The sequence below is a fragment of the Balaenoptera acutorostrata genome, chromosome 13, assembly GCF_949987535.1.
Source record: "Balaenoptera acutorostrata chromosome 13, mBalAcu1.1, whole genome shotgun sequence".
Lineage (NCBI taxonomy): Eukaryota > Metazoa > Chordata > Mammalia > Artiodactyla > Balaenopteridae > Balaenoptera > Balaenoptera acutorostrata.
Genome location: NC_080076.1, coordinates 28900108 through 28915784, shown reverse-complemented (window position 1 = coordinate 28915784; position 15677 = coordinate 28900108). Strand labels below are relative to the sequence as shown.

Genomic DNA, 15677 nt, shown 5'->3' with positions numbered 1-15677 from the left:
CTGTTCCTGCATTTAAGTGTTTTCTCTGCCTCCTTGAAGGTAATACTGGTTAGTACTTCTCAGGCATGTCCCCACAGAATGTGCCACAGGGCCGGGTATATACATTCCTCAAACACTGGGCTGATTGTGTTTCACAGCCAATATTCACAGCCAAAAATATTCACAGTCAATATTTTTTTCCCAAAAGATATTTCTGCCCCATGATACTCAATCAATAGGAAACAACTTTCCTGCAAAAGTGTGAGGCAAACAGATCTTTTTTATAGGTCCTGTCATCACATTTTGGCAGCAGACTACCTCCAAGTTGGTAAGCGAGTGCCCTCCACACTATTCTACAGGGTTGTTGTAAGGATTAAATAAGATAACATAGGGTAACAATACCTACCACACTGTAGGTGTTCAATAAATACCAGTTCCTTCCTTCTCCCCAAGAACCTTTTCCTACGAAAAAATGCCTTTCAAGATTCCTGCTAAGAGACTGGCTAAAATCAGATCCTTGAAGATATATTGATGGCTAATGTATTCATTATCGATTGATGTATAACAAATTGCCCAAAACTTAGCAGCTTAAAACAACAGTAAATATTTATTATCCTCAGAATGTCTTTGGCCAGGAATCCAGGAGCAGCACAGCTGGGTCATTCTGGGTCATTCTGGGTCTATAATAAGACAGCAGTCAAGATGGCGACGGGGCTGCTGTCATCTGAAGGCTTGCCCAGGGCTGGAGGATCCACTCCGAAGGTGGCTCACTCACACAGCTGGTGAGCTGATGCTGGTTGTTGAGGAACTCCTAAGGCTGCTTGAGTGTCATCATGACGTGGCAGCAGTTTCCCCCAGAGCAAGTGAGCCAAGAGTGCAAGGCTGTCTTTTATAACCCAGCCTCAGAAGTCACAGACCATTATTTCTACAATGTCCCACTGGTTACACAGGTCAGTGCTGTGACTACCAGGAGGCAAGGAGCAATGAGGCCCACCTAATAATAGCCTAATATATTAGTTCTTTTTTCTCTGGATAGATAAATAGAGTTAGAGATAGAAGACAACTTTGAATTACAATTAAGGAATAAAATAAAATAGTATAAACCTTGACAAAGCAAAAATAATAATGGTAATAAAATTAATAAAAATTGATAAAAGTATGGAAAACCAACTTCCTCGTTTTTCTTAGTGAAGAGGTAATCAACACTACCTAAAAATGAAACATGGAATTTTTAAAAAGATACTGAATTCTTGATTTTTTTCCAAATAGTTTTTCTGTTTTCTTAGTCTTAAAGGGTTATAAAAACCAAAAATATTTCCTGTGATAAACACTTATCTGAAGTTAAGCAGTTTCTTTAGTTTCACTTTAATTCATTTTTCCTTTGTTAAGGTCAAATAAAATTAAATATAATACTTTTAACTTTAAAAAATATCTTGTAAAGCATGATCCTATTTCTAGAAAATTATTTTTGTGTGTCCATTTCTCTGGCTGCTTGTGAATATAAGCAAAGAGTTGTTTGGAAGGATAGATCCCCAATGTTTATGATGGTCTTTTCTGCATCTGGACAATGGAACACGATTTTGCTCTCTTCCTGTACTCTTCAGTAGTTTACGCTTTCACAATGAATGTATATGATTTTATGAACATGATAAGTATAAACATGATTAAATTTTAATTTAATTACAATTAAATTAATTTTAATTTAATTCTTAAAAGAATATGATTATTGGGTGGGTTATATTGTCATATCATTTTTAATGTGTATTCCCAAAAATGTTTATATCTTAGAACCCCAGAAGCCCTTGAAGATGTTATAGATGGGTCATCAGTTTTTAGAAGGGTTTTCCTGACTCTTGTCTTAGTGAGTTAGAGTACAGAAATAATGCAGCCAAAGACAGTGGGTTCAGATCCCCAATGAGCCATTTGTCTTCTCCCAAATCTGTGATCCCCATCTGTACCCCTAATCAAAGCTAGACCCCTTGTAGAGGCAAATCACCGATCAAGGGGGTCTGTGAATCCTAGAATCCTGATTAAGCCTCACTTCTTAGTTCACAGTTGGTTGCATGAGCTTTGTGTGTGAAGGAATTAGGAACATTACCAAAAAATGAATATAATCATTATATCGAAGGAAAGGCCCTAGGAGAAAAGGGCCTAGAAAATCTGGAAAACAAGAGAAACAGGTTACAAGATCCCTTAACACCCAATTCAAAGATCTCTTAAAAGCTGATGTTACGGAAATGATGATATTAAAAATATTACTACCAGCAGGCAAGTTTTTGGTTTCCATGACTTTTTCCACCCTTGGTCTATGATGGTTTCTCACCGAGCATTTTGAGTGGGACAATCCCTTGTCATATAGGCCTGTCCTACATATTGCAGGATCTTTAGCCTCCCCAGTCTTCCTCCCAAACATCCTAGTTATGTCCCTCAGTCCCTCAGGTCACCAAAAGGTGCTCCCTTGTTTTCACTTCCATAACCCACCCTCCCGCCATGGGAACCAGACAATCCCATCCCTGGGCACTTACAGGTTACCTTCTGGTTTCCATTAGGACAAGAAGGGCTCTTTCTTGCTCACTGTTGAATCTCCAGTGACTGGCCCATAGTAGGTGCTCAACAAATACTTTTGAATGAAAGAATAACATCCAATATAAGACCTGCTATGAAGAAATTTTTGGAAGATTAACATTTCTAAATATTTACATCAGCCAATCCACTCTTTTAAAATCCCTGGCAGTTGGAGTCTTTAGAATTTGTGGACAACCCCAGAACATATGGGTGGATAGAGGTAGAAACTGACACTGGTTGACACCCACCACATGCCAGGCAGTGAGCTAGGCCCTCTGCATGTGGTCTTGCGAGGTAGTTACCAACATCCTGCTTCACAGTGAGGAGGGATCTGTGTCTGAGGTGGCACCGTGGTGAGTGGCAGAGCTGGAATTTGGCTGGACTCCAGAGTCCGTGTGCTTTTTGTTCCATCCCAGTGGGATTTGCTCATCAACACTCACCCTCCTTTCAGATGCTCAAGAGAAAACACATCTTCAGAGATTTCACAACAAGCTCAATTTACTTTCCAGTGATGTCCAGACAAATTCCATCTCTTCAGATTTTTGGCTGTTTAAATATAGCCAACTTAGCTCTCCCATTACCTCAGTCAAGCCTCAGGGAGTCAGAAGACAAGCAGCTCGGCAAATGCCTTCAGCCACTTCCAAATGCACACATTCCTTGACACCCAACTGATGCAACCCCAAGTGGCTTCTTTGGGCATCTGAAGAAAGCTTGTTTTGTCAATCTGATTAGTCATATGGGAGGAGTGAGGGCGGGATGGAGCTGGAATTGTTAAGCTCCTGTTTTCCTTTTTAGATAGCTGCCCCAGGGGCTATTTCTGAGTCCAGATGATATGCCAGGGTGATGAAAAAGAATCTCCCCAATTCCTCTTCTCTATCCTTCACAGGATTCGTGGAAGAGGGGAGGAGGGGGAAGCCAAGCCAAGGGGTGTGGCAGCTTGAAGGCCGTTGCCCCATCAGAGCAGAGACAACTGGCTCAGGGGCTGCTGTCTGCCTGCCCCGCCCCGTCCATCTCCTCCTCAGCCTGGTGTTGCCCCCTTTCCTTTACTACCAGCACATCAGTGTCTACAGCGTCTACTGAGCTGTGACTTCATTTTCTCTTTTTTCCTCTCCTAAGTCCATCTTTTCTCCTTCTTCTTCGTCTTCTTCTTCTTCTCCTCCTCCTCCTCCTCCTCCTCCTCCTCCTCCTCCCTCCCCCCTCCTCCTCCTCCTCCCTCCCCCCCTCCTCCTCCTCCTCTTCTTCTCTTTCGTCTTCTTTCTTGTGTCTAGAATTCTCCAATCCTTCCACTTTTTCCTTCATTTCTGCCAATCCCAACTGTATTTCTCTTCTCACTACCTCCACAAAGTGTCCCTTTCCACATCGGGTGGGTCTCTCTCTGTCCTCTCCTCTCTGAGAGTGCACACTAATCTCTTGATCGCTGAGGGTTTTCTCTGGTGCCCTCCTGCTGTGTTCATCCCCACTGAAGCTTCTGGCAAGGCTGCATGAGGCCGCCACAACCGAAGCCCCCTAACTTCCACTCACCCCAATGTGGGTCCAAGCTTCTGTTCTCTTCAGGGATGGGCAAATCAACAACCCGTCTGTGTCTCCTCTTTACTTTCTTGTATGGGCTTACAAGGCAAGGTGAGCATTCGATTTCGATATTCCAACAACTGAATGAGCCTCCGTTTCCATAGGCAGTACATGTTTATTTCTGAACTTGTGCAGCCCTTATAACTAGCTTCCTTGCGAGTAGGCCATTGCATATGACCCTGAGCAGGTTGCATGGGAAGCAGGGACTTAGCTTCTACAGGCCAAGGCACACACTGGAAAAGACTGGAGATAGAGGATGTAATGACATTTAACTAAAGTCATAAATCTTTTGTTTTGATTTTGTTTTGCTGTTCTTAAATCTGTCTGGTTTTGCTTGTTTACTGAATGCTCTGACCACTAAGCAAAAGTTCTGAATTGAGTGAAGATCTTTTCCAGGCCCTCTCCTACCACGCCCACAGCCCACCTCTGCCACCAGGTGAGACCCCTACATCTGTGCCACTCAGACCTGAAGGAGCAGACCTGGGGCTCTTGTTCAAATGCAGATTCTGCTTCTGCAGGTGGGGCTGAGCTCCTGAGTTTAGAACTGGAGCTGATGCTCATCACTCATCTTGAGCAGGTGGGAGCAGACTGTTTGCAAAACAAGAACAGACTTAGAGACCTAGGTCAGCACTTCCCCATCTGTGCTCCACGTCAGCATCACTGGGGAGCTTTTAACCATCCCAGGCTGCAGCCCAGACTACTTAAGTCAGAACCTCTGGGTAAGGAGCCCAGGCAGCAGCATTTTTAAAGCTCCCTAGAAAGAGACGATGACCGTGTGCTGTCAAGGTTGAGGACCTTTGCTCTCAGGGTTTAAAGGAAGAAGCATTCACATCCGGCTGAAGGGAAAGGGGAGGTGCTTTGAAAACAATTCATCCCTACTCAGTTCCCACCAAACCAGATGAAGACAGTGGCTTGGGTTCATCATGTGCAGAAAATGGCTTACGTGAAGCCAGTTTTGAAAACTGGGAGACGGGGGGAAAGCCAGCTCCTAAGCATGTTACAGCACACTGAGAAGCGCTGTCTAAAGCCACAGAGGATGAGGCAGGCGGGATGTTGCACTGGGAGAGTCCAGTCCAGTCGCTCCTTCAGCTGGTGCTTAAGAATGACCTGAGATTGAACACCGGCCCGTTAACTGCCTCCCCTCCCCCTCCCATCAGTACCCCTCACCCCATTCTAAACACCTCCACTCTGTCCACAGAGGCCTTCCATATTCACCTGACTCCATTTTAGCTGAATAAGAGGCTCCAAGGACAGTGCCTGATGGGATCTGTCCCAGTTTCTGCACCCTCCCAGGGACAGCCTGACTCCCCTCTCTAATCAGTGTCGCTTTCAGAAAGCAAACATCTGTGCCGGGAAAAAAATTATCAAAGTTTGGTTGAAAAGAAAGGGCGTAGCTCAAGGGCCTTACGGACATGCCAAACAAAGCCTTTTGGGGAGGTCAAGTACAGAACACTCTCCCTGCCACGGTGGCAGACGGGGCTACACACCATCCCGGTTACACACGCAAAGTCCCAGTTCACACTATGGTCTAGTTCATGGAAGGAGGCATGTGTTTGTACACACTGCATCCAAAGACCAAAAACATAAACTATATACAGCCAGGCCCCTGGTATCTGCATGGGAGGAGAGAGTCACCCTCAGGGAAGAGTCCAGGACCCGTAGCAAGGGTGTCAGTGATGCGGAAAGAGCCCAGGTCCGAGCATTAGGAGGCAGGGTCAGCCCCAGCTCCTGTGTCAACCCCTATGTGACTTCAGGCAGCTAGCCTCACTTCCCTGGGCCTGTGAAGTGAGACGAATACACCATCCTACCTCACTCCACACATCATGGGATCGTTTGAGGAGACAAATGCAGTTACAGTAAGGAAAGTGCTTTGTAAAGTATGAAATACTATGCGCATGAAGGTTTAAAGCAGTGCAAAATTTGTAGTGTTCATAGTGTGTGCGCCTGTATGTGTGTGTGCAAGAGATATGTGTGTGTGAGTGTGTGTATGTCGGGGGGGGCATGTACATGAGTGAATGTGTGGATGAGTGTCTGTGTGTGTGTGTGTGTGTGTGTGTGTGTGTGTGTGACTCTTGCACTGTAAAACAGATCCCAACCACCACATGGGTCAAAGGCAAGGTCAGAGCACCTCCGGGTGGTCGGGAAGGTACCGTAGTGATGACAGGGCCAAGCTGTGGGCAGGATCAGGGTGGATAATGGAGAACAACACACATGACGCAGAATCAAGACTGAGGAGGCCATGGGGCCAGAGGAGACCTCCTGCCCAGGCCAGAGGCACATGCTCGGGCACAGGGGGCCCAGCCCTCAGGCAGAGCCGCAGGGGAGCGAGGACAGTTGCCACCTTCAGTGCTGCTTAACTTTTCCCCCAACTAGCCCCAACTGATGGAGGCACTTGACACATCATCCCCAGGTGGTCTGGGGACATGCCCGAAACAGCCAGCTACAGACTCGAAATGTCTGTCCAGAAATGTTTATTTTAAAAATTAAAATGTTTGCACGCTACTCTTTTATAAGCCATGTTTGCTTAAATATACAACAATTTCCCACCAAAAATAATTAGCATCTGGAGCAGTGTGTATACCCCGTCCAGAGGTGATGAGACACTCAGACCTGGAGCACCTGGGAAGCTTTTTGAGCCATGGCATGACCAAGTAGTGTTTTAAGATAATATATCCATCACCAGTGGGGAGGTGGAAAGGGATGTGAGCTGGCCTGGACAGGGGAGGGCCTGGCCCAGAGGGAGAGAATAGACTGATGTAGACAAAGGCCCTCGAAGGGAACTTTGACGGCCTGGTAACTGCTGCAGTTGGGATGGTGAGGCAGGGGCTCAGTACATAGCACATGGAAGGGTCATCCCACTTGAAAAGTGTCAGCTGAGAAGGGTGTGGTGCGTGCCTCTGAATGTCCTTCCAAACACAAGCTAGTATCTAAGGCGGAGATCAAAGGTCTGGTCTCTTACCTCCGCCTTACATAGACTCCTGAGACTTTCAGCTGAGGGCCCTGGTTAAATTCCCAGCTACAGGTCCCAGCCCTGGCCCTGAAGCAGAGGCCAGAAAGATACAGCCCCCGGCACGCTGGCCACCAGCCGTCTAATCCCAGACAGTCTGCTGATGGCCCAGAGGAGTTTTGCTGCCTCCTGACTCCCGTCCCACCCGCCTGACCTTCTGGCCCCAGTGAGTCAGGCTCCTCTGAGCCCAAATCAAACTCATTGGGCTGGAGCTGCCAAGAAAAGCTCTGAGCCACTCCTAACAAGAGGCAGCACTTGGCCAACCTCTTATACAACTGACCCTGAGAAAGGCACCTCTCACCTAGGCCCAGTGGCATGCCAAGCCCCTTCGTCTCTTCCCCAGCCTATCTGTCTATTGACCAGGCCTCTCCCTGGCCTCCCTGGGGATGATCCACCAGCCCATGGGCCTCTTCTGTCCCCATTCCAGCATCCACTGAGCCCTGCACAGCTGATTTCCCCCTTTCAGCAGCTGTCCCCCAAGCTCAGGGATCAGCAGAACCCCTGGCCTAGGGACCCAGCCTGACTCAGCAAGGTCCTTCAGAGCGAAGTCCCTGCCTTTGATCCTGCTGTCACTGTGATCGGTAGCAAGACGGCAGAGAGTCTGGGGGCCTTGTCTGCTGAGCCAAATCAAAGGAAGCTCAAGGGGCCTGCCCTAGAGGAAGGAAGGTTTGGACTCAATCTCTGAAGTGCTCTTATGTGGCGCAAGGAGTGCGAACATCCTGTGCCAGTATGATAGACAGAACCAGAGCCTGCAATGGGTAGAACTCAGGGGTTTGATGCCAGCTCCACAGACCCAAGGGTTTCCAGTAATCAGAGCTGTTCACAGTGAGAACAGACTGCCTCATGGGGTTGTGGGACCCCAGCCAACAGTCAGAGGCACTAAAAAATGGACCTTCAAAGTTTGAGAGAGGCAAAGGATATCCCTTTCCGTCCTACGGTTGTAGAAATTTATGGAAAATCTCCCTTTCCATAATTGTATCAATTGTAAAGTCTTGGGCAAAATTAATCAATTCAATAAATATTTTGGAAAACCTACTAATCACTTTTCCTTCTCCAGAACACTGCAACCTCAGTAACTCAGTTGGGTGGAAGATGACATAAATGAGGCCATTTTAGATTCACCCCCCATGACAAGGTCACCGGCAGACTTAAACCCAACAAGCCACAGGGAGGGGGAGCTTCAACTGTGCACTGATTCACACCAGAAACTCAAGAAACCCCTCAAAAAAAAAAAAAAAAAAAGAAAGAAACCCCTCAATCACAGGCCCTTTCCTCTCATAACTGCAAGAATATGCCAGGGAGGGTGCAGCTTCTCTCCACTGGGCAGAGGCATGTTTTTACATTGCTACTGGAAACAGTCTTTTAGAGAAAAGAGCTAGAAGAAGAATTTCAAAATTAGTACAGTAGAGTGGAAGCCACGCTTTCTGATGTTGGGAGGTGAACTGGGGTCCAAGTATATGGACTGAGAACTCACAGTCTGGCTTCTAACACCCAGCTTCGCCTTTGTTGCTGGCTGACTCTGGCTCCAGCAGGCCCACAACTGGGATTTCCTGGCACAAAACAGGTGTGTATTTTTTCAGGCATTTCCTTGGCTGGAGTGTTCGCCTCCCTCTTGCCTGCTCAGCCAAGTCCTAACATGAAAGCCTGGGCTGCTCTCCCTGAGGCTGGGAGGTTGGGGAACTGCCCTGTGCTTCGACAGCAGCCCCTGTGTCCCCCCAACCCTGCCCCACTTTCCCTCCACACTGACAGTCTGCTGCCTCTCTCCCTGCCTCTCTACTGCCCAAGCGGCAGCTCCGTGCCCCCTGGGGTAGCCTAAGGGCACACAGTAGGTATTCAACAGGGAGCTTCTTCAAAGAGGAGGGAGGGCCCAGTCTCTCCGGGGAGCCCCCTTGAGGAACGTTGAGGCCTGGCTTTTTGGAGAGATAGGAGGCTGATCCAAACAGCCATTTCTGTCCACATTTCTGAGGGAGACGAGGAGGTGCGGGCAGCCAAGGAGAGCGTTCTCACGCCAAGCAGATAATTATGTGTTCTTGGAAGCAGGTTTAATGGACTGGCTCAGAACTGAGCTGGGAATGGGCTCTGAGGCCTGCCGCCTTCTGACGGGACGTGGCTCGGGCAGCGATTTCACCGTCCAGTTTTAACAAGTGGCCAACGCCTTATGGAAACTTTTGAAAGGCGTTCTGTTTCAGACCAGCCAGCTTGCACTTCATCTGGTTGCTTTATCCATCTTTCCCTTCAATTTGGGAGCACACGAAAGGAGGAAAATAAAAATCACTGAGCACCTACTGTGTGCCAAGAACCAAGTCAGCAGTTTCACTGTCCTGAGAACCCGTTAAAGAGGGAGACACAGAGGCCCATGCAACACCTCCTGGCAGAGAAAAGAGTGAAGCTGGGCATCTCAGCTTCCACAGCCTTTGCTCTTTCCAAACAGTGACCTCCTCTTTACAAGGCCATTTTTGCTGCACGTCTCGCCCCTACCCCAAAGCCAAAATTCCCCCATTTGAGCAGGATAAACATTCCCATGGCAAAGGAACGCTGTGTTCCCCAGAGGAGATGCAATCACGTTGTTCCTGCCGAGGTTATGTGGGCTTATGAAATAGGACACTGGGCTGAGGGCCTGGCCCCGGGCTGGAGGGCTGCCCGCCTCCGCCGCCTCCCCCAGCTGTGCCCTGCAAGGCAGTTGGAGTAATAGAAGGAGCCCAGGGTGGGAAACTGGGTCTAATCTTGACTCTGCAGCAAACTGCTGGTTTCCCTGGGTCTCTGCTCCCTGTAGCCATCCCAAGGCAGCAAGTTTGCTTCAGAAAGTTCAGAGAGTTACATCCACGTGAGAAACAACTCTTGTTTTGCTTTCCTGGGTCTTGATTTCTCCATCGGTAATTGGGAATATTATCTGCATACAGGAGGGACTCAAAGGAAGAGACGATGGAGCCTTTTTGGAGACACTCTGGAGAGTACTTCCATTGTGCAAGCATTCATTCTTTCCATAATTATTAAACATATATTGAGGGTTTATTATGTGTCAGGCTTTCTGCTGAGCAATGCAAACACAGAAATCAACAAGGTAACAGGCCCTGTTCTTAAAGGGCTCATAATATATACACACATTTTTCATCAAGAAAATATATAAATGTTTGAAGTCCCATAGTTAGAAAACAATTCCTACTCCTGTATTCCTGAGCCACATCACTATGATTTTTATCGTATTTCCTTGATTATATAATATACATCTTTCTCATATTTTAACATTTCTTAAATCAGGGTGCAACCTGCAATTTTAATTGGCAGCATTTTCTTCTTTCTTGGTTATACACAAAACAATGATATATCTTACAGTTGATAACATCTTAGATTCAATATTTGGGGAAAAAACTTATTTTTCAACTGGATTTTTAATGTAATTCACAGCCACTAAATTTAATACACGATTTTTCCAGAACATTTCTAGTTCATTCAGATATGTAGTGTCATGCAGATCGTGTGTCTAGATATCTCACTGCCCCTCACGTTTTCAACTAGGTGACTTGGAAGGAATCATACCAACAGGCCGGGATGCTGTATCACCTCTTGGCCACCAGAGGGAGAGAGTGTATTGGGAAGGAACAGATTCTCAGGCTTGCGGGCTTTCCCTCTCCTAAACCTTTCCAGGGTGCCCCCTCCAGGGCAGTCTGAAACTCACTGAAACGCCACCTGCAAGGTCAGAATAGAGGAAAGGGCCTCTTTCAGGCCCATGGCAGAACGAGAAAGAGGAGTTTGTTGGATCTGAATGATGTTTGCTGACCCACGCTAAAAATCAGCCATGGTTTAAATGAGCTCTTCCTGGGAATGACGACAAGTGCTAGACACAGCAGAGTTTTGCCTCAAAGTGCAGAGCTGGTGGGCAGCCCCACACCTTCTTAAACCATTCAACACCTGAGACCCACGGTGATTTGTAAAGTTCCCCCACTCTAGCAGTTACCTGTAGCCTTCCACCCTTCCTTCCCCCTTTTCTTCCTTCCCTCCTTCTCCTTCACTTAACTACTTATTTATCGAATACCTACTATGTGCCAGGCTCTATGCTAGGAGCTGGGATACAACAGTATAAGGAAAAATACTGGGTCCCATGAGAACATGTGACAGGAGACCATCAGGGAAGGCATCACTGATAGGTGATAATTGACACAAAGGGAAAAGTAGGAGTCACCCAGGTAAATAGTGAGGGAGAAGCCTCCCAGGCAGATGGACCAGCATTTGCAGAGACCCTGAGGTAGAAAGTGCTAGAAGGAGGCCAGTGTGGAGCCCAGAGATGAGGGGCAGGAGAAGCACAGGGCAGGCTAAAGCATAGACGAACTCAGTGATGCAGAGCCTTGAGCACCATGTTAAAGATGTGGCTTTCCCTCTGTAGCCATTGAAGGGATTTAACCAGGAAACAGGCATGAGTAGACTTGAGTGTTAATATGACAACTCTGACTGCCTGTGGAGCACGGCTTGGAGGAGAAATCTGAGAAGAGGTAGAGGTGATCATTTGAGAGTTATTGGAGAAGTGACAAGAAGTAATGACAACTAAGTAGTGATACTGTACATCAAGGTGTATTTTAGAGATACAATTACTGGATTTGGAGAGTGGAAGAGAAGGGAGCATGAAGTTTGACTCCTGAGTTGTCTGAAGGAGCAGCTTGGAAGGGGGAGGGGACTTTTCCTGGGATGGGCCCCTTTGAGGGAGGAGGACAGGACTTGGGAAGGTAACATTATGGGTTGTCTCAGTGTATTAAGTTTAAGCTGCTTCTGGAACATCTACATGCAAGTATGAAGTAAAGAATTAAATCTATGAATCTAGTGCTCAAAACTGGACTAGAAATGTTAGATTTGGGAGTTACAGGTATGTAGATGGAAGGTTAACCCATGGCAGCACGGATCAATGAGGAAAACTCTAGCTCGTACTGAGATGAGACTGTGTGCAGATCCAAAACCACCTCCCAAATAAGCAATAAAGTCAAAGTCAAGGAAGACGTAATTGAGCTGGAGGAGGCTGAAGAAGAATGGCTGAGACAGGAAGAGGAGAAGTAAAGAACTACCAGGGGGCAGCAGGACTAAACTGGAAACTAAGGACGCTGGGCAGAGGTTGTTTTAAAACCAAGTCCTGGCATAAGTCCTGGCCCAGTGGTGAAAGGAAAAGGAGCCCCACATGGAGGGACCAGTGCACATAGCCTCCAAGAGATCAGACCAGAGCTGCTTACTGCTCCTGGGGAAGGGAAGGGGGGAGGAGCTGGAAAGGGCACTGAGGGCAGAGGGGAGAGAGGGGGTACTGCAGGCCAACTGTCAGCAACATAAGCTGCACAGCAACTAAGAAAACAAATTTCTCTTAGACCCCCATTTGGTTGGAAGACCCAGATCCACATGTATGTATCAAGGGGAAAATACATGTACAACTAATTACCACAATAAGAGAGTACAATGGATGATATGAAAGGTAGAGAAAAAATATTTTAGTGATCAGAAAAAAAAAAAAGATATCTAGTCTAACTGGGTGGTCAGGGAAATCTGCACAGAAGAAATGGACTTTCTTCTGGACTTGGAAGAATGGGGGGATTTTGAAAGGTACAGGTCACGTGGGTTGAGGAATGGCTTCAGGCCCCTCTGGTAGCCCTAGAGACTGGAGGAGTAGGTCCCTTGTGTCAGGACAGACCTCAGTCCTCCTGGGACCTCCATCCAGCCTTGGTCAAGTCCCTGAGGCCCCATCCTGACTCACCTGTTCTTTCCCTTTCCTTTCACCAGTCGCATGATCCATGAGTGGCCACCGCATGGAAGAGATGTCTGACACTCACACTCACAGCAGTCCTCTCCTGGCAGAGCCTCCTTCCAGCAGACACAAACTCTATGAGTCAGAGTTTACCAGCCCTAGCTGGCCCTCAAGCCCCCAGGATACACACCCGGCCCTGCCCCTCCTGGAAATGCCTGAAGAAAAGGTGAGGAACGCCCCTCCCAGAGTGTTTCCCAGGTGGATGGTGGGAGGAAGAGTGTAGAAAGATGCTGCTCTCTCAGCACATGTGACCTAATGCCATGTAAGTGTCACCTAATGCCCATGGAAGTGAGGAGATTCTGCCCCCCATACGTGCTCACACCCACAATCAGCCCTACTTGGCCTTAGATGGAAAATGTGGCTCTGTGTGTAACATGATTTTAAGGACAAGTAGAGAATGCACACACACACATACCATTCTTCCAACCAGTCCCCAAAATCTTTTCCCTTACACCTGCTCCCTTGAATTACTCTACTATCTCCAAAAGGAAGCCCTCATTCAAACACAGGCCTTTAGCACTCCTTGGACCCAGCAGCACCGAGGCAGCCTGGCTAGCTACAGATTCAGTGGAAGAGGACCCAAGACTGCTTAGGTTTTTTAATGAGATGTAATTCAGGTACTGTAAAATTCACGCCTTTAAAGTATACATTACACTGTTTTTTAGCATATTTACAAAGCTGTGCAAACATCATCATTATCTAATTCCAGAATATTTTTATCACCTCAAAAAGAAAATCCATACTCATTAGCAGTCAGTCTTCATTCCATCCTCCCCCCAACCCCTGGCAACCACCAATCTACTTTCTGTCCCTATGGATTTGCCTATTCTGTACCTTTCATATAAATGGAATCATATAATATGTGGCCTTTTATGGTTGGTTTCATTCATTTAGCATAATGTTTTTGGGTTCTTTCAGTAGATCATTCTTTTTTATGGCCAAATAATATTTCATTGTACGAATATACTGTACTTTATTTATCTATCAGCTGATGGACATTTGGGTTGTTTCTGCTTTGAGGCTGTATAAGTAGTAATCCTACTATAAGCATCTGTGTAGAAGTTTTTGTGTGGACATGTTTCTATTTTTCTTGGGTATATACCTAGAAGTGGTATTTCTCGGTCATATGGTAAATCTATGTTTAACATTTTAACGAACTGCCAAACTGTTTTCCAAAGTGGCTGCATTAGTGTATATTCTCACCAGCAATGTGCACATCGTGCCACTACACCTCCTCACCAAAATGTGTTGTTGTCTTTTTTGTTACAGCCTAGGTGAATGTGAAGTGGCATCTCATTGTGATTTTGATTAGCATTTCCCTAATGGCAAATGATGTCAAACATCTTTCCATGTGCTTACTGGCCACTTGTATATCTTTTTTGGAAAAATGTCTTTTCAAACCTTTTGCCCATTTTTTAAATTGGTTTATTGGTCTTTTTATTGTGGAGTTGTAATCATTCTTTTTATATTCTGGATATTAGACCCTTTCCAGATATATAATTTGCAAATAATTTCTCCCACTCTGTAGGTTTTCTTTTCACTTTCTTGATAGTGTCCTTAGAAGCAGAGTTTTTAATTCTGATTAAGTCCAATTTATCTATTTTTTCTTTGATTGCTTATGCTTTTGGTGTCATATGCAAGAAACCATTTTCTTATCCAAGGTCACAAAGATTTACTCCAATGTTTTAATCTAAGGGTTTTATAGTTTTAGCTCTTACATGTAAGTCTTTTATCCATTTTGAGTTCCTTTCTGTATATGATATTAAGTAAGGGTCCAATTTTAATATTTTACCAAGTGGATATCCACTTGTCCCAGAATCATTTGTTAAAAAGATTATCCTTCCTCCACTGAATTGTCTTGATATTCCTATCAACAATCAATTGACCATAAATGTATGGGTTTGTTTCTGGACTCTCATTTCTATTGAACTGATTTATATGTTTATCCTTATGGCAATACTACACCACCTTGATCACTGTAGCTTTGTAGTAAGTTTTGAAATCAGAAAGTATGAGTTCTCCAACTTTGTTCTTCTTTTTCAAGATTGTTGTATCTATTCTGAGATCCTTAAATTTCCATATGAATTTTAGGATCCAACTTTCCATTTCTGAAAAAAAATAAAGATAAAAAGGCAACTGGCATTTTGATAGGGATTGTGTTAAATCTATACATCAATTTGGAGAGTATTGTCATCTTAACAATATTAAGTCTTCCAGTCCTTGGACATAGGTTATCTTTCCTTTTATTGAGTCTTTAATTTCTTTCAATGATGTTTTGTAGTTTTTAAGTGTACAGTCTTGCACCTCTTTTGTTAAATTCATTCCAAAATATTTGATTCTTTTTCATGCTGCATAAATAGAATTGTTTTCTTAATCTTATTTTTCGATTGTTCATTGCCAATGTATAGAAATAAATTTGTTTTTGTATATTGATTGTCTATCCTGCAAACTTGCTGAACTCATTCATTATCTCTAATAGTTTTTTTGTAGATTCCTTAAGGATTTTATGTATAAAAGCTTGTTCCATCTTCAAATAGAGATAGTTTAAATTCTTTCTTTCCAATATGGGTCCCTTTTGTCTGTTTTTTTCTTACCTAATTCCTCTGGCTAGAACTTCCAGTACAATGTTGAATAGTAGTGACAAGAGCACACATCTTTCTCTTGTTCCTGATCTTAGAGGGAAAGCATCCAGTCTTTCACCATTAAGTTTGATATTAGCTGTGGGTTTTTATTATTAGGTTGAGGAACTTCCTTTCTATTCCTAGTCTGTTGATTGTTTTT

At 45.2% G+C, this 15677-nt stretch overlaps 1 protein-coding gene across 1 annotated transcript in view; it reads left to right on the top strand.

Moving 5' to 3' along the window:
- Nucleotides 1–12882: 12882 nt before the first annotated feature.
- Nucleotides 12883–15677, top strand: part of SLC14A2 (solute carrier family 14 member 2) — a 57211-nt gene continuing 54416 nt past the window's right edge. Inside the window, exon 1 of the mRNA XM_007197181.2 lies at nt 12883–13062. Coding sequence (XP_007197243.2) covers nt 12883–13062 — 180 coding nt within the window. The remainder of the gene's footprint in view (nt 13063–15677) is intronic.